This window comes from Bos indicus, chromosome 7, assembly GCF_029378745.1.
Source record: "Bos indicus isolate NIAB-ARS_2022 breed Sahiwal x Tharparkar chromosome 7, NIAB-ARS_B.indTharparkar_mat_pri_1.0, whole genome shotgun sequence".
NCBI classification, from domain to species: domain Eukaryota; kingdom Metazoa; phylum Chordata; class Mammalia; order Artiodactyla; family Bovidae; genus Bos; species Bos indicus.
The window spans coordinates 5,062,458-5,079,512 of record NC_091766.1 but is presented as its reverse complement, the minus strand read 5'-3'; the positions used below and the strand labels follow the sequence as shown (position 1 = coordinate 5,079,512).

Below are 17,055 nucleotides of genomic sequence, written 5' to 3'. Positions count from 1 at the left end.
GTCTAGAGGGAGAGAGAGACAGGCTGAGGCAGTCCACAGAGGAAGGAAGGCATCCTAGAGGAGAGCCACAGAGCTGCTCTCCCAGGAAGCCCTCCCTGCCTTCTGAGGGCCCCACTGCTGTCTCTCTCTCTAGCCTTCCCTGACCTCAAGGGGCTGGGGTTATCTATGCCATCGTTGCCCTCCTTAGACCCCTAGACCAGCCTCTGAGGCTGAGGCCTAGGGGTGGAGAGTGGGTACAGGCAGAGGCAGGGCCCTTATTGGATAACTTCCTGAACCAGTGGGTAGATGGCTCATGGGATGGACAGATGCACAGTGGACAGGTACCTTTGGCCGAATGATTTGGTGGGACATTTAGATAAGAAGTGGGTGAAAAGGTGCTAGAGCTTTGATGGTTGAATAGGAGTTTACCAGATCTAAGCCAAAGGAAGAACTCGTGCAGACAAAGGGAAAACCAGGCCTGATAGGTGACCACATGCCTGGAAATGATATGGGCTTTGCAGTCAGTCCCAGGGCCCACCTCGAGGCTGGGACATTGAGACTGGTGGCCTGACCCTCCGCTGTCACCCGCAGACACAGCGTCTCCACCCAGTATATCCCCAAGCTCCAGCAGCCCTGCATCTCCAGCTGCCGCTGGCCACACCCGCCCCAGCTCCCTGCATGGCCTGGCCGCCAAGCTCGGGCCACCTCGCCCCAAAGCCGGCCGCCGCAAGTCCACCAGCAGCATCCCACCCTCCCCACTGGCCTGCCCACCTGTGCCTGCACCCCCACCCCGCTCACCCTCACCCCTGTCAGGGCACCCGCCTGTGCCTGCCCGATCCCCAAGGCTGCGCCGAGGCCAGTCAGCTGACAAGCTGGGTACAGGTGAGCGACTGGACGGGGATCTGGGGCGCCGCAGCCGAGGGCCGGACTCTGAGCTGGTGATCATGCGACGGCTGCATCTGTCTGAGCGCCGAGACTCCTTCAAGAAGCAGGAGGCTGTGCAGGAGGTGAGCTTTGATGAGCCACTAGAAGAAGCCACTGGGCCACCCACCTTGGTGCCGCAAATTGCCGTGGAGGGTGCTGAGGCTGTGTCAGGAGCCCTTGGACCCTCTGGGAAAGACTAATCTACCTGGCCTCCCCCTGGCCTGGCAGTCAATGCATTTTCTGTGGAATGTGTTTTCCATAAACTGACACCTGGATGGAGACTGAGCCACCAGCCTTTGACATCTGAAAGAAGAGAGGTCATCGCAGTTCTTGCTGGAAGGTGTAGACAGTGCCTCCTTAATGTCCTGGAGCTGGTCGATCTGGGGCCCCTAGGGGCAGGAATGGGAGACTAGGGTGGCATTGTAAATAGCAGCAAATCCCTGCAACTAATTTATTACTTTTTATAAACGATAGTCAGACTGAGTCGCCACCCTTAAGGCGGCTGCCCGGGTCTTGCCCCAGGCACCTGGGACCCATTTGTAAACCCTGCCCCCCTGGGCTGAGAAGGAAGCACTTTGGACAAGTCAACGCGTGTTCATGTTTTATGGTTTTTCTGTTCTTTTAAAGTTTTTTTGTGTATTGTGTTACTTAACCCATCCCTGACTTAAGACCCATACATTTGAAGGGATGCAGCCTAGCTTATCAGTCCAGGCCCAGTTTGGATGACTTGGAGAGTCTGTAAACAATTCCCCTCCACCACAAAACGAAGTAATTCTGATGATGGACTGGATTCTGCAGGCCACTTCCCACCATCATGGCCTCCATCTCCAGGCCAGCCTTGCTCGAGTCTGCCTCCAGTTCTGTAGGCTTAGGGGTTGTGGGAACTGGGGCTTTGATGTATGAGTAGAAGTTCACCAAATATAGACAGAGGAGTCATGCACTTCACAGGCAGACACTGATGCCCCAGGAGGCAGAGGCCTCAAAGGGCACTGCCAGGGTAGGGGAAGAATGTCCACCCTGGACAAGATTGTTTTGTATTTGATGCCTACCAGGGTGAGAACTTGACCATGATGTGTCTAAAACACCCCCTGGGAAGTGCCCTCGATATGTCAGAGCCTTGCTGGGATGAAATCCGAATAAGAAAATCCAACTGGGGGTCAGTGAGGCCCAAGTTGCAATCTTGGCTTCACTGGCTCTGGGAAAATGGCTTCCCCACTCTGTGCCTCAGTTTCCTTGTGTTTACAAAACTAATACTAATGACTATTTATTAGGCACCTACTGTATGCCAAGCGCTTTTACTTGTGGCTTCTCCCTCAGTCAGTCTTCAGAAGGCTGGAGATGGTGTTGTCCTCCCCATAACTAAGGCCTGGCAAGGGGCACAGACGTGCCCCACACTTTCCTGGTAAGAGTCATGCAGCCAGCCCCTGTCCTGGGCATTGTCAAGGGAGCTGTGGAGAATTTGTTGTCAGATACAACAGACTCCAACTCCAACCCTCTCCCCTGAAATGCTGTGTGACCCACCGGGCATCTCAGAGCCTCCATTTTCCATTGGGAGATGGCTAACGTAATGGCTGTGTCCCACATGATAAGGGCACTTTCCAGGCTCTGCAGCCCACTCTGCGTTCCTTCCGGAGACACCCACACAGCACTGCCTGGTGTTGGAGCTAGATCAAGGCTGTGCATGACTTTTGCTCCCGCCTTCCATCCTGGAGCTGACAGTGAATAAAAGCTCACATTTACAAAGAGGAGGTCCGATGTCTGGATTTCTGAGGGGGTGAGAAAAGGGTAAGGGAAGAATGGGGTGGGGTTGGGATGAAAATGGACCCTTGGCTCAAAGTCACCTGAAGTGGGTTTTGAAGGCTGCTGGGAGTTCACCATTGAGATCCTTCTTGATGGATGCCTTCTCTGATCCAGGGCTCCTGCTACCCTCTCCCGGTTGAGTACCTATCAAGGGCTCTGTCCCTAAAAGCTTCATACAGACACCGTCTGGGCCTTGAAGCCGTGATAATAAATAAGCCATCTTTGCGACCTTTTTATACTGGTCTTCGCTTGGGCTGTGCCCTAAAATTCCCCTCACCACGTCGGAACCCAGCCTGAGCGCGTTCAGATTACTTCTGAAGTGTTAGGAAGGGTCGGAAAGCTTTGGCCACGCCCCTTGTCTCCGAGTGTCTTCGGCTCTTTCCGGAAACAGTCGTACGCCTGTGGGCCGGCATTGGGGTAGTTCTCTCCGCCCGCGAGTTCAGTTGTTTCTAGACGCTCTGGGCTACCATGGAAACCCCGGCTTTGAAGCCTGATCCCTTCTCGGCCCTCAGCTTGTTTCCTGAAAGGTTCAGCTTTCTGTGGCGAGCTCCTTCCACCTAAATGCCACCTTCAGTTCCTTGAGCTCAGGGCCACCTCACTTGCTCTCGGGAGCCGTCCCTGCTTCGGCAGTTTCTAGAAGTGGGTAGTCGCCTCTGGATCTAAGTTCTCAGAGCCTCATTTGAGGTCAAGCCCATTTGGTTCTTTCCAGTAAGTTTCCGAAGTTTCGGGGGCCAGCCTGTTTTGCGAGTCCGGCTGGAGAGCGCTCAGCCGTTTCCACAATCTCGGGCATCTCAGTACAGCCGAGCCTAGCCGAGCCCAGCCTCCGAATGACTCATCTGACCCGATTGTGTTCGACTGTTTCCGGAAATGATCGGCTGTCTCGGGGCACGTTCGCCCCACAGCACCCTCCAGTCCCGCGGGAGTACGTTCGGCTCTTTCCGGAAGCATTCGGGCGTCCTCTGGCCCCGTCTCGGTCCCAGAGCACTCGCCCGGCCCGAATGCACTCGGCCGTTTCCGCCGGGGGGCGGACCCGACCGTTCGGAACCGCGGCGGCAGCGGCGGAGGCGGGGATCCCGCGGCTGCGGCGACGGCGGCCGCGGTGAAGCCACGGGTCTGGCTCGGTTCGGCGTGACGGTGGCCGCGGCGGCAGCGGTGGCGGCTACGACCAGGTAAGTGTGAGCTGTCCGCGCGGCAGGCCGGGTTAGGGGTGCGCTCAGATGCGGGGCGCCCAGGCAGAGTATGGGGCCGCGGTGGAAGCCGGAACGCGAGCAGGGCTGCATCGGGCCCCGCGGGAACTGGGGGCCGCAGGGAGCGGGAGGCCTCGGGCTCGACCTGGCCCTGGTGCAGCCTGCCCTGGAAGATGAGGGTGGAACGGCGAACTGTAGGCAGAGATAAGGGGTTGGAGCCGCGGCCCTGAATTGAGGGAGGCCCTGCCGGGAGTGGGGCGTCGAGCAGTAAAGAGGGGTCGCCCAGGCATTGTGTGGGGCACAGTGGGGTGGTGGGGTGCAAGACGGTAGAGGGTCGACTGCGCTTCCGGCCCCCGAGCTGGGCTTCGGGGTCCACGCAGGCCCGAGTGCGCGTTTGCACACGCGTGAGCGCGCAGGCCCTGCGTCCCCCGCCAAACCCCCAGCCTGGCCCCTCCACCCCGCCTCTTGGATTCGGGGAGCGCTGGTTCCCAGGCGCGCACACCGGGGCGTGTGCAAACGTGTGCACGGCGGGGCGCGGAGGCGGGCAAGCAAGCGGATTCAGGCGGTTTTCTGGACGTCCCTGTCGCCGGGCCTCAGTTTCCCCATCTGTAGAATGGGGCGCCAGGGGCCAGGGAGCGGATAAGTTGGGGCGTCCTGGAATGTGGAGCTTGTGCCCAGTACTTGGACACCTCTAGCGGTTCCCCGCGGTCCACGGATAAAGCCTGACCCTCTACCTGGACCCCAAGGCCTGCATGGCCTGTGGCTTTAAGGCCACTCTGAACTCTTGACAAGTATTTCTGGCTATCCAGCCTTTGCCTGTACTAGTCCTTCTGACCAGTGCTCCTCCTGTCCTCTGTGAGGACCCGCCTTTTGGAAAAGCACCGCCCCCCACCCCACCCCACCCCCAATCTCTCAGGAAGACCCAACCTGCAGGGCTGTGATTGAGAATGTGTCTGTGCTGGGCTGTGTCTCCTGAGATTGGTGGCTCCTTGGGGGTGATCATTGCCCCTGCATACAGCAGCCACCCACTTGGCAGCTGCAGTGCCCTCCTTCCTTCTACCGTTTCCCAGCTCCATGTCTGTTGTGGGGCTAAGGCCCTCTTGGCCTCCCACCAACCCTCTTCTATTTTAAGTACCTACTGTGGGCCTGAAGCTGAGACATGTCAGGGACCCCCACCACCACCGCCCCGTTCTCTCCTCCCCCTTCAGAGATCAGAGATCCGTTTGCTTGGACTCACCTTTGCTTGTGCTATGACATCTGCTTGGACTTCATTCCTATCCCTTTGGCCCCTGCAGCCTCGGACTGCACTCAGCCATCACAGCCCCTCCTCAGGGCTCCACAGCACGCTGAACATCATCACCCATTATGCTCTGAGCATTCAGGGTTTAACTGGCCATTTGGGATGGATGCATCCTGGGCCTTGTGAAAATGGGCAGCTCTGAGCTTTTCAGTCCTGGCTTCCTGGCCCACTGAATGTCCAACAGAGACCTGCCTACTCTGAGCCTTAGTATCCCCATCTCTAACAGGGGCGAAGAAGAACTTGTTTACTGAACTTGCAGTATGCCCAGGACAGATTCTTGGGAGCTCTGCCCCCAACAACCCCAAGGGAGGGCCATTCACCCATTTTACAGCTGGGGAAACGGAGGCCCAGAGAGGTGCAGGGACTGACCCAAGGGTACCCAGTTAGGGGATTCTAACCTGGGATTTGGGTTTGGCTCTGAATTGAGGGTGGCAGGAGTTCAAACCGACTCATGCTGCCCCACCCCTCTCCCCCTAGGTCGGTGTCCCGAGCCGAGCATGGTGACAGCCCGTGCCCTCGGCCCCCTCGCCTGGCGCAGCTGGAAGAGCCGCCAGCCTCGGGAGCCGATGGCCCCCCACGTGAGGGAGTGAGCGACCCGGCCCCGCCCTACGGATTGAGGGGGGACGCAGCAGCTGAGTGACCTGAGATCAGGCTGCCGAGCCCCTCCCACCAGTTGACGAATGGTGGACAAGCAACGAGTGACCCTTGTTAGGGTCATGAAATAATGGTGGGAAGCAAAGCGTGAGCATCCCGGGTGGTCACCTGTAACTTCTTGGTGAAAATCGAAGCCTGAGTCCCCAAGCCCTCCCAGCGGACCCTCCCGGCCCCCCACCCGGGGCTGATGGGGCCACTGGGGCCCCAAGCAGCCACCTGACCATCCAGACCCCACCCCGCCAGCCATGGCTGGCCCTGAGGGCTTCCAATACCGTGCATTGTACCCATTCCGCCGGGAGCGGCCGGAGGACCTGGAGCTGCTTCCGGGTGATGTGCTGGTGGTGAGCAGGGCCGCCCTGCAGGCGCTGGGCGTGGCCGAGGGCAACGAGCGCTGCCCGCAGAGCGTAGGCTGGATGCCTGGCCTCAATGAGCGTACCCGGCAGCGCGGCGACTTCCCTGGCACCTATGTGGAGTTCCTGGGGCCCGTGGCCCTGGCCCGGCCTGGCCCTCGCCCACGTGGCCCCCGCCCACTGCCCGCCAGGCCCCGAGACGGGCCCCCTGAGCCAGGTGAGCAGCAGACTGGGCCCCTGGCAGGAATGAGGGAAACCGGGAGTGCCCGCAGAGCCTCAGTTTCCTCTTGTTTCCCATGAAGCAATGGTGCTTCTCCCCGGAGAGGAGGAATGAGGATATCTGATTGGTTGGCAGGTATCAATTACACTGCTATGGAGGACTGGGTGCTATGGAGGACGTGGCTGGGCACCCAGAGGCGGACACACTAGCCTCGCCCTGCTCTCATGGGGCTTCTGGTTCAAGAAGTGAGAAGAAGGTGATTAAGTGATGACAGATGCCGAGAGAAAGCAGCCTCTCAGAGAGTAGGGGGAGAAGGCAGCAGGCAAAGCAAAGACAAAGGCCCTGAGGGAATGTCACAGCGGGTTCAGGGAACCAGCCCTGACAAGTGGAGCCGAGTGAGGAAGGGGCAGGGTCCTCACCTTGGATTTCATGGGATTGATTCTGAAGATAATAGGGAGTGTCCGGGAAGATTCAGAGGCTCAATTTAACTTCATCTTGTGGTTTGCAGACGGAATCCCTTGAGAAACCCGCCCCCTTTGTTATAACCCTGGTTTTCTGATTTCCAGAATGATGGGAGCCAAAAAGCCCAAAGGTGGGCTACTCAGTTGAGGCCACACAGCACAGTGGCATGTGAGGATGCTCCGTCCCTTTCAAAGAGACCCTCGGCCCCCCCTCCCTCCAAAGAGCATGCTCGGAATGGAGAACCAGGACACTGAACGTACATTGTGACTGCATGCCGGCCTGTATGCTGGGCAGAGAAACGAGGCACAAGTTGTAGGAAGGAGGCTGATGAGTGCTGAGCACCCAGCATGGTCTGCCTCATCACTCACAGTGGCCCAGCGTGGCCCTGTGTACACATAGGGAGACCAAGGTGCTAGGGAGTCAAACCACTCGCTCAGGGAGTCCCAGTGAAGGCTAAAGCCTTGAGAGGCACCATGGCCCCTCCCAATGGCCCACCTGGTTTTGTGCCCAAGGGACTCTGATGCCCAAAGAGGGTCAGCCCAGAGTCCCCATGGCGTGGGGTGGGATGGTGGGGTGCCGAGGCGGCATGCTGCAGGCTTGGGCTTTGCAGCATCTGGTGTCTCCGGAGCCTGTGCCTGCGTCCCGCCTCAGCCTGGAGGAGCAGGAGGCGGCCCCATCCGGGCTCCCCGCCAGAGTCTGCCTCTCCCCCTGGTAACAGCCGCCTCCCTCCTCTGCCTGGCCTGGGTCCAGCCACCACACACATCCCCACTCCCAGGCAGCCACCCAGCTCCGCCCTCCCAATATCCCAATATCCACGTGACATGGGTTAGGGCCAGCCCTCTCCAGGCCTCGGTCTCCTCATCTGGAAATTGGGGGGTATTGGTCCTTCTGTTCAAGCCCTGACCCTCTGAGGACCACTAGGCAACACGCTGTAGCTGCCTGCCTTCCCTCCATGCAGCTCTGCACAGGGAGCTTCATGCCGAGCCCTGATGTGACCTGGGCCCCCACTGGCCTGTGCATCTAGGGGAACTTGCTCTTTTCCTGAAACTCGGTTTCTCATCCATAAAATGGGGGGTGACACCTATTCTAATGGGACCTCCCTCCCTGCGTTGCAGACAGGCCGATTTCAGAGTGGAGTTTCGGAACTGGGGCCCCCTTACCAGCTGGATGTCACCCACCTCCCCTTGTTTGCTCTTTTTTTTTTTTTTTTTTTTTGCATTTTTGACACAGCTGGGCCTTTCTGCAGTTCAAGCACCACCTGGCCCATCACTCAGGGAGGCCCCACAGGCCCTGGCTTGCCCCTGCTGTGTGCCAGGGCGTCCCCGCCAAGGGCCAAAGCTGCATCAAATGGTGGCTGTGCCGGCAGAGAGCGCCTGCACACAAAAGGTTGGGTGGGGCGAAATGGGGCCAGGAGGGGCTGGGACAGGGAGGGGGCCAGCATTTTTAAAAGGGGGGACTTTTTTTTTTTTAAAAAAACAAAGTGACTTAGAAAATGGAGATTTTTCTTGGGATGAGATGTCCTGACCCCGATGAGATATTTTCCATTTATTCTTTTCAACTGCTTTGTTGTTCCCGCTAAGAAAGGAGAGATGATGCCATTGACCAGTTTCTCAGCTGCAGGATTCAAGGCACAGAGAGGGTATGTCCTGTGCCCGAGGTTGGCCAGCAAGCAACAGCAGAGTCCTAAACCTGCTGCATGAGTGTCCTGTGGCTGCTGTAATGAACTGCCACGAGCCAGTGGCTGTTCAAACAACGGGAGCATGTTCTCATGGTTCTAGAGACCAGAAGTCTAGACCAAGGTGTGGGCAGGGCTGTGCTTTCTCCAGAGACCTTAAGGGAGGAGCTTTCCTTGCTTCTTCCAGCTTTTAGGGGTTCCAGGCATACTTTGGCTTAGTGCTACATCACCCCAATCTCTGCCTCTCTCTTCAGATGGCCTTCTCTTATAAAGACACCAGTCCTTGGGTTTAGGACCCTTAATCTAAGATGGTCTCATCGTGAAACCCTTATCTTCATTATATCTGAGAGATTAGGAAGTGGACATCCCATTTGGTTGACACTGGTCAATCCACTCCACCTCATGTCTGAAGTTGTGTGAACTGATCTTTTAACCCAGAACACTGTTTCCCACCAGCTCAGCCCTCCCAGCTCCACCAGCTGGGCCTTCTGTCTCCCCCAGGGTAGTGGGCCAGATGCCAGGCCCTTGGGCTGAGATGCAGCAGGCAAAGACGGGGCTGGGGTCCTTCTAGGGACCCTGCCAACACTGCGTCCCCTCCTGCCAGGCCTTACACTCCCTGACCTACCCGAGCAGTTCTCCCCCCCTGATGTGGCTCCCCCTATCCTGGTGAAGCTGGTGGAGGCCATTGAACGGACAGGTGAGCCTTGGCCTGCCTGCAGCCCCTGGATTCTGCTTGCTTACCTCTGGGGATGGGCAACTCATCCTCTTCCCTGGGCTCAGGTTGCATGGAGAGGCTGAGTCTGGATGCTCTGGGTCTCCCTGTTGAGTTGGGGAAGGAATAACTCCCTAGGGAACGTGGACCCCTGCATAGCATGTGCCGTGCCCTCTGCTACCATTTCCCTCCCCTCCCTCTGCTCTTACCTCTGGGAGGTTGAGTAGCCACCCCAGACCCCACATGGGGTAGAGGCAGCATTTGAGAGCTGGTCTTGGCACCTAGGGTGACGCTGACCTACCCCATCCCTTCCCCCCAGGGCTGGACAGCTACAGGCCTGAGCCACCCGCCGTGCGCACAGGTGAGGGCAAGCTTCAGTGGGTGAGTGGGAAAGGAACCTGCCCTGGACGGATGTGTCCCCTCCCTGCGCCCGCCTTGGACCGAGGTATCCCTCTTGCACCCACAGACTGGTCCCTGAGTGATGTGGAGCAGTGGGATGCGGCAGCCCTGTCAGATGGTGTGAAAGGCTTCCTGCTGGCGCTGCCAGCGCCCCTCGTGACACCCGAGGCTGCGGCCGAGGCACACCGAGCCCTGCGGGGTAAATCTGGAGGGAAGCCCGGGCTGGGGAAGGCATTGGGCAGGCGGGCTCAGGCCCTGGCTCACTCAACCCTGGCCATCTGTCCGCAGAGGCTGCGGGGCCCGTGGGGCCGGCGTTGGAGCCCCCGACGCTGCCACTGCACCATGCGCTCACGCTGCGCTTCCTGCTCCAGCACCTGGGCCGGGTGGCCGGGCGCGCCCCAGCCCCAGGCCCCGCGGTCCGTGCCCTGGGCGCCACCTTCGGGCCGCTGCTGCTACGCGCGCCGCCGCCGCCCTCTCCGCCGCCAGGGGGCGCACCCGACGGGTGAGAGGCCGATGCTGGGGGGCGGGGCTGAGTCGAAGCAGAAAGGGGTGGCCGGAGACGTAGCCAGGGAGGGGTCTAGAAAGGAGAGGGGAGTGTGGATGAGGGCCCCATGGGGAAGAGGCCAGAGCTGTCGTGATGGGCGGGCTAGGAAAGATGACTGGGGGTGAGACTTGAGCTCCAAGAAGACTCCATCAGGGCTTGGGACAAGGCGAAAGGGCTTGGACGAGAGAGCAGGCAAGTGGATTGTGTCTGTTCTTTCTGCTTCCCCACCCATGTGCTGGACTCCTGTTGTTTGTTGCATGAGACTTACCCATCGCTTGCTGTATGTGCAGAGACAGTAGTGGGTCTCCCACGCCTGCCTGCAGCATCTACTCTTCTTCCACTCGCGTGCTTTCACACATACCCCTGCCAGGTGTGCAAGCACACAGAAGGCCATGTGCACACCAGCACTCACCACACTCCCCTTCTCCCTAGGACCGAGCCCACCCCCGACTTTCCTGCGCTGCTGGTGGAGAAGCTGCTTCAGGAACATCTGGAGGAGCAGGAGGTTGCCCCCCCAGGTGACCCCCACCCCCTTGGATTAGCTCTTTTTGTTGGGGATGAGAATGCTGACTCGGGGCCCTGCCTGTATCAGCAGGCTCAGTTGCCAGGGGAGCTCACCCTGGGATACAGTTGGTGCTCAATGCGTATTTGTTTTCCTGTCCCCCAGCACTGCCACCAAAACCCCCCAAGACAAAGCCAGCCCCCACAGGCCTGGCCAATGGGGGCAGCCCACCCTCCCTGCAGGACGCCGAGTGGTACTGGGGTGACATCTCCAGGTAGGACTGTTGGGCGGAGCCGCAGAACCCGGGGGGGCAGGGCCTCCCAGCGGGCACCCATCCCGGCTGTCTCCACAGGGAGGAGGTAAACGAGAAACTGCGGGACACGCCCGATGGCACCTTCCTGGTCCGAGATGCCTCCAGCAAGATCCAGGGAGAGTACACGCTGACCCTCAGGTGGGGGCCCATCCCTTCAGGGAGACTGGGGCGAGGGGTGGGAGCGGGCCACTCAGGTCAGAGGACTGGGGGTCATACAGGCAGTGCCACACAGATGGACCTGCCGCTGGGCACTGATACCCCCTCACCCACCCCAGGAAAGGCGGAAACAACAAGCTGATCAAGGTCTTCCACCGAGATGGGCACTACGGCTTCTCGGAGCCGCTCACCTTCTGCTCTGTCGTGGACCTCATCACCCACTACCGCCATGAGTCACTGGCCCAGTACAACGCCAAGCTGGACACGCGGCTCCTCTACCCAGTGTCCAAGTACCAACAGGTCGGGGGCTGGGGTGGGCGCTGGGGTTGGGGGTTGGCGATGCCCAGCTGGCGCTGGGCCTCAGTTTCCCAGGTAGCTTGCCTGATGGCACCGGGTATTCCCAGGACCAGATCGTCAAGGAGGACAGCGTGGAGGCGGTGGGTGCCCAGCTCAAGGTCTACCACCAGCAGTACCAGGACAAGAGCCGCGAGTACGACCAGCTCTACGAGGAGTACACACGCACCTCCCAGGTACCACGGCAAGCACACCCCAAGGAGGCCTGGGCGCAGGGGCAGTGCTGAGGTCGCAGTGCCACACGTCCACTTCTAGGTCACGAGCAGGCTCTTAGCACCAGGGACTGACTGAAAACATAGAAGTCAATGCGGGGGTGGTTTAGTTGCTGAGTTGTGTCTGACTCTTGTGATCCCATGGACTGTAGCCAGCCAGGCTCCTCTGTCCATGGGATTCTCCAGGCAAAAATACTGGAATGGGTTGCCATTTCCTTCTCCAGAGGATCTTCCCGACCTAAGGATTGAATCTGTGACTCCTGCATTGCAGGCAGATTCTTTACCAACTGAGCTCTGAGGGAAGCCCAGAAATCTATATATATGATTCTAAAAACAAAAACACAGATGAGGAGGTACCCAGCAGCCTCGTGAGCGGCTGAGCCGTGGGAGGCGTCTTGGTTGAGCCTCTGGGCCTCAGTCTCCCCATCTGGAAACTGGGACCATGAGTTTCAGTTCCTTTTCTTCTCCATCCCCGTCAACCTGGATGTTATCAAAATGATGGTAACCACCTCACCAAGAGTTGCCTAAGACAAAGGGTCAGGGGTCATGGGAAACAGCAGTATCTTTTAAAAACAGGCAAGTGGGGAAAGGTTTTATCACTCCAGGACTGTGTTAATAAACTTCTTTTGTAAGTTGAGATGCAACTTATTCAGATTGAACATCCCATCTCCATCAGGGAGTTTCTCTGTCTCCCCTGTAATCTCTGAGCAGTCTCTTTCTTGTCTCCTTTCTAAAGACAGGTTACCTGAGGTTCTGAGTGGACAGGACAACTGTCTGGGATCAGTTAGGAGCATCATGACCTTGGAAATGGCTTACGCCTCCCAAGCCTCAGTTTCCCCATTAACAATTCTGACTTTGTATAGGCTGTTGGGAGGTTTGATGAGAGGATGCATGAAAGGGGCTTGGTGCAGCATCTACCCTGAGAAGGAGCCCCACGAATTGTAGCAACTAGATTTATCATTAATTCTGAGCAGCGCTCACGCACTCAGTTGTTTTGTAAGATGCCCAAAGGAGAATCTAAAAGAAGAGTGGGTTGGGGGATGTGGGCTTTGAAGGCGGAACAGGAGTTCGTTCGGTGCAGCTGGAAGAACGGTGCCCCTGGTGGAGGAACCAGCTTGAACAGTGCCTCCACATCAGAGTTGGGATCTGCCTTTACCTCTCATGAGGGATTTGCCGGGAGTCCCAGGAGGTGCTCAGACTTACCCCTCTTCCAGGAACTGCAGATGAAGCGCACAGCCATCGAAGCCTTCAATGAGACCATCAAGATCTTTGAAGAGCAGGGCCAGACGCAGGAGAAGTGCAGCAAGGAATACCTGGAGCGCTTCCGACGTGAGGGCAATGAGAAAGAAATGCAGAGGTGAGTCCAGTTCCTCTTCTCTGCCCTACCACACCCTGCTCCAACACAGCTCAAGTGGGGAAAGAAAGGAAACAGGGTGGGCAGCCTGGGTTCCAAGGTGGGGAGAGGGTCGGTTGAAGTGGACTTGGAAAGACGAATAGGAGTTTGCCAGAAAGAGAACTCAGGGAAGCAGCCTGTCCAGAGGCTTAGAGACTGGGAGCCAGTCTGAGGCCTCTGAGCCACTCCTCCCACAGGATCCTGCTAAACTCGGAGCGGCTCAAGTCTCGCATTGCCGAGATCCACGAGAGTCGCACAAAGCTGGAGCAGGAGCTGCGGGCACAGGCCTCTGACAACCGAGAGATCGACAAGCGCATGAACAGCCTCAAGCCAGACCTCATGCAGTTGCGCAAGATCCGAGACCAGTACCTTGTGTGAGTGCCTGGCTCTGCGCTTGCCTGGGGGGGTCCCCCCCTGTTAATGCAGGGGCACCTGGAGCAGTGACCTCTGCATGTATCTCACTTTCTCCACCAGGTAGTCCCATCTACCTCCCTACCCCATTATCTGTCCACCAGCCCCCTTCCCTCTCGATCAGGCCCCTCCTGGCCCACTCAGAAGGGCTTTTGGACTTCCCTGGTGATCCAGTGGTTAAGACTCTGTGCTTCCATGGCAGGGGGCACGGGTTTGATCCCTGGCGGAGGAACTAAGCATGGTGCTGCCAAAAAAAAGGGCTCCCTGTACAGCAGCTCCATCCAGCCTCAGCTGTGAAATGGGAGCGCTGCTGCAACACGGCTGAGTCACTGGGAGCCCCGGCAAATGCCGACTCCGTGACCTGGCATGCAGTGCCCAACCCGAGCCCCAGATCCCGTCTCTGAGGCTTCCCCCTCCCACCTGGACCTTTGACACTTGTGTGCACCTAGTGTGTGCTGAGCACCGTGCATACATTAGCTCACTTGGTCCTCTGAAATATTGTAAAGTTTCTCTTTTGCAGGTGGGGGAAACTAAGGTTCAGAACAGGCAGCTGCCATGGGCAAAGGCGCACTACTGTGCAGCCCCCTGGACTGAGCTTCTGATGCTGATAACACCTTGTGATGGCACAGTCTGGGGTCTCAAAAAGTGTTAACAGAAACGTAATAAATGGCGGCGGCGCGGGTAGCGGGGGCAGAGCGGGGTTCCCTGGCATAGCCTGGGGCATCCACCTGAGTTGAAGCTGTCCTTGCCCTGGCCAAGGCTGACCCCTTGTGGTAACCGGGGGTACTGCACCCAGAACCTACTGCGGTCAGCCCTTGCCTCCAGCCTGGCTGGCCAGGACCACGGAGGGCTTGCCTTTCCTATGCTGCAGCCTCTGTTCCCCTCCCAGCCAAGCAGCAGGAGCCCACCTTTCCTCTTCCCTCCAGGTGGCTCACTCAGAAGGGTGCCCGGCAGAAGAAAATCAACGAATGGTTGGGGATCAAGAATGAGACTGAGGAGTGAGTGACCACTTGAGCCAAGGGGTGGAGGGGTTGGAGGGGTGTTCTTAGAGGAGGGGCCATTTTGCGTGGGTTTTGCAGGGTGAATAGGAGTTCACCAGGGAAGGAGCGTTGTCCAGGTGACAGGGGGACCTTGGAGGCTGGTGAGTAGGTGACCAGGGCTCCTCCCTGCCTCCTCCACAGCCAGTACTCACTGATGGAGGATGAGGATGACCTCCCCCACCACGAGGAACGCACCTGGTATGTAGGCAAGATCAACCGCACCCAAGCTGAGGAAATGCTGAGTGGCAAGCGGGACGGTACCTTCCTCATCCGTGAGAGCAGCCAGCGGGGTTGCTACGCCTGTTCTGTGGTGTGAGTGCCTGGCCAGGGAACTGAGAATGGCTGAATGTTGGGAGGGGGATCTACCCATTCCTTCTGAGGGCTCTCATTGAGCACCAGCTGTATGTTCGGCCTTGGGAGACAGCCGGGAAGAAGCCCTGGGTTCTTGGGGACAGGGGAGGAAGCTGGGGCAGGATCAAAGCAGGGTCGGGGCCTGGTCAGCAGCCAGCACCCAGGAGATGGGGAAGTAGGGGTCCCAGGCAGGGTCACCTGAGAGGAGCCGTGGGGCGGAGTTGGGAAAGCCTGCGAGGACGGGCGCCCTTCTGACCCAGCCCGCCCCCGCAGGGTGGACGGGGATACCAAGCACTGCGTCATCTACCGCACGGCCACCGGCTTCGGCTTCGCGGAGCCCTACAACCTGTACGGGTCCCTGAAGGAGCTCGTCCTCCACTACCAGCACGCCTCGCTGGTGCAGCACAACGACGCGCTGACCGTCACGCTCGCCCACCCCGTGCGCGCCCCCGGCCCTGGGCCCCCGCCGGCTGCGCGCTGAGCAGGCGCGCCCCCCGGGCCTGGGCCCCAGCGGCTGGGCCCAGAGCGGAGCCGCTGCATCTGGAGTCTGTCTGTCTAATCTGTCTCTTCCTTGGGTCTCCTCCGCCTGTCTCTTCTTTGTGAATCTCTCAAGGTGTATCTGTTTTTCTCTTCCTCTCTCCGCAGTTCTGTCTGTCTCTCTGTGTCTGCCTCTCTCTCCATCTTTCTCTGAGTCTTTCTGTCCCCTGCTGTCACTCTGTCTCTTTCTAGCTCCATCTGTCCGTCCCCCCTCCCTCCCCGTCTCTGTGTATCCGTGTTGGGGGTCCCGCCTCCCCAACTCCACAGCCCTTGCCCCCACAATCACTGCCCTCCAACGGCTCTGGCCACCCACAACCTTGTGCCCTGTCCCCCACGGGCCTCCGGGGGTCCCCAGAGCCCCACCTGGCTGCACCTGCCGTGTTTACAGAGGCCCCTGGGCTGCGTGGCCCCCGCCTGGGTGCCCCCATTTTTAAGCCATAGACCTGGGGTCAGGGCAGGAAGGAACTTCGCTTGGCCACTTCCAAGAACCTCAGCCGTGACGTTTGGGGCCAGGCGGGACCTGCCCCATAGACCCCAACTTCCCCTTCAAACCCTGAAGTGAAACCCGGCCCCGGGTTGTCCCCACCTTGGGGCTGCTGCCAAGAAGTACCCCTGAAAAAGAAAATAATTAAAAATAAACTCACAGGCTGACCCCAGGCCTCCCAGGAACTGAGGCCACCAGCACCTCCGGGCAGCCGGCACATAACGGTGCCAGCACCCTAGTCAACGCAGACTCAAGGCTTCTCCATCATGTTGGGCTCTGGTTTCATTTTCCCTCAAGTGTACCTAAAGCCCTCTTTTCTCTCCTCTTTTGGGACGAGAGCCCTGATTTTCTATGCCACCCACGGACCCCACCCCCCTTTTCCTGCCTGTCTGGCTAGGCTGGCAGGAGGGTTTTGTATGGTACGTTGATACTGATAATGGATATAAAACATTGAACTCGATGGACGCTTCTGTTTTCAGTGACAGGCTTTAGCTCTGGGCTGCCGAATGGAGGCTGCCAGCCCCTGCCTTGTCCCCCACCTCCCTCGCCATCGCAGCTTAGATTGCTCATGTGCAGAGAGATTGAGACCTGCCTGAGGTCACACGGCAGAGAGTCTCAGATCCCAGCCTCTGCTGCAGGGACCCCAGGCCATAGCTCCCAAGTTTTGAGTTTGAGTTTGAATTCTGACACTCAGCCACCATCCCTGGCCCCAGAAAATCGCCACCCCTCTAAAGTGCAGCTTCCTCGTGGCCAAGCAGAAAAGACTGTCACACCCACTCCCATGCCATCCAGAGGGGCCTCCTGTGTCCTGGATCCCCACAGTGTCAAACCCCTCTTCTTCACACCTGCCCAATGCGGCCTGCCGTGGCTCTGGGGACACTGAGCTGGGTCCTCATGGTGGCACTGACCCGGACTCAGTCACCATTCCCTGCTGCCCTCCCCTCACATACCCCCAGGGCTGGGAACCTCCTCTCCTCCCCAGCCCAACGGCACCTGTCAGGACCCAATGTGGCTGAGACAGCCCCCAGGGATGAAGGAGCCGCTGTCTGATCCATCTCTCCCCTGGGCTCTCAGAGGGACAGGAGTTACCTTCCTT

The 17,055-nt window shown here is 58.7% G+C and overlaps 3 protein-coding genes across 20 annotated transcripts in view; 2 read left to right on the top strand and 1 right to left on the bottom strand.

Annotated features, from left to right (window-relative positions):
• The window catches only part of MAST3 (microtubule associated serine/threonine kinase 3), a 41,436-nt gene extending 38,788 nt beyond the window's left edge, over nucleotides 1–2,648 (top strand). For all 17 annotated transcript variants that reach the window (XM_070792533.1, XM_019963851.2, XM_070792530.1 and 14 more), the window contains one exon: nucleotides 571–2,648. In XM_070792533.1, coding sequence (XP_070648634.1) covers nucleotides 571–1,103 — 533 coding nt within the window. In that variant the 3' untranslated portion in view covers nucleotides 1,104–2,648. The remainder of the gene's footprint in view (nucleotides 1–570) is intronic.
• Nucleotides 2,639–10,640, bottom strand: LOC139184037 (uncharacterized). Its single transcript, XM_070792538.1, has 3 exons — nucleotides 10,475–10,640; nucleotides 9,293–9,370; nucleotides 2,639–4,082 (listed from the first exon to the last, which is right to left on the bottom strand). Exons 1-3 carry the CDS (start codon nucleotides 10,530–10,532, stop codon nucleotides 3,379–3,381), a joined length of 840 nt encoding a protein of 279 aa, XP_070648639.1. The 5' UTR covers nucleotides 10,533–10,640; the 3' UTR covers nucleotides 2,639–3,378.
• On the top strand, nucleotides 3,734–16,419 carry PIK3R2 (phosphoinositide-3-kinase regulatory subunit 2). Of its 2 annotated transcripts, XM_070792537.1 has the most exons (17): nucleotides 3,734–3,872; nucleotides 5,668–6,411; nucleotides 8,107–8,262; nucleotides 9,156–9,248; nucleotides 9,583–9,624; nucleotides 9,730–9,861; nucleotides 9,951–10,164; nucleotides 10,639–10,724; nucleotides 10,874–10,982; nucleotides 11,061–11,159; nucleotides 11,297–11,477; nucleotides 11,582–11,707; nucleotides 12,958–13,100; nucleotides 13,334–13,510; nucleotides 14,474–14,545; nucleotides 14,729–14,899; nucleotides 15,212–16,419. In XM_070792537.1, the coding sequence occupies exons 2-17, from the start codon at nucleotides 6,090–6,092 to the stop codon at nucleotides 15,417–15,419; spliced, it is 2,331 nt and encodes a 776-aa protein (XP_070648638.1). In that variant the 5' UTR covers nucleotides 3,734–3,872; nucleotides 5,668–6,089; the 3' UTR covers nucleotides 15,420–16,419. The 2 variants fall into 2 exon arrangements, with proteins under 2 accessions (XP_070648638.1, XP_019819413.2); XM_019963854.2 differs by lacking the exon at nucleotides 8,107–8,262.
• Nucleotides 16,420–17,055: the final 636 nt, after the last annotated feature.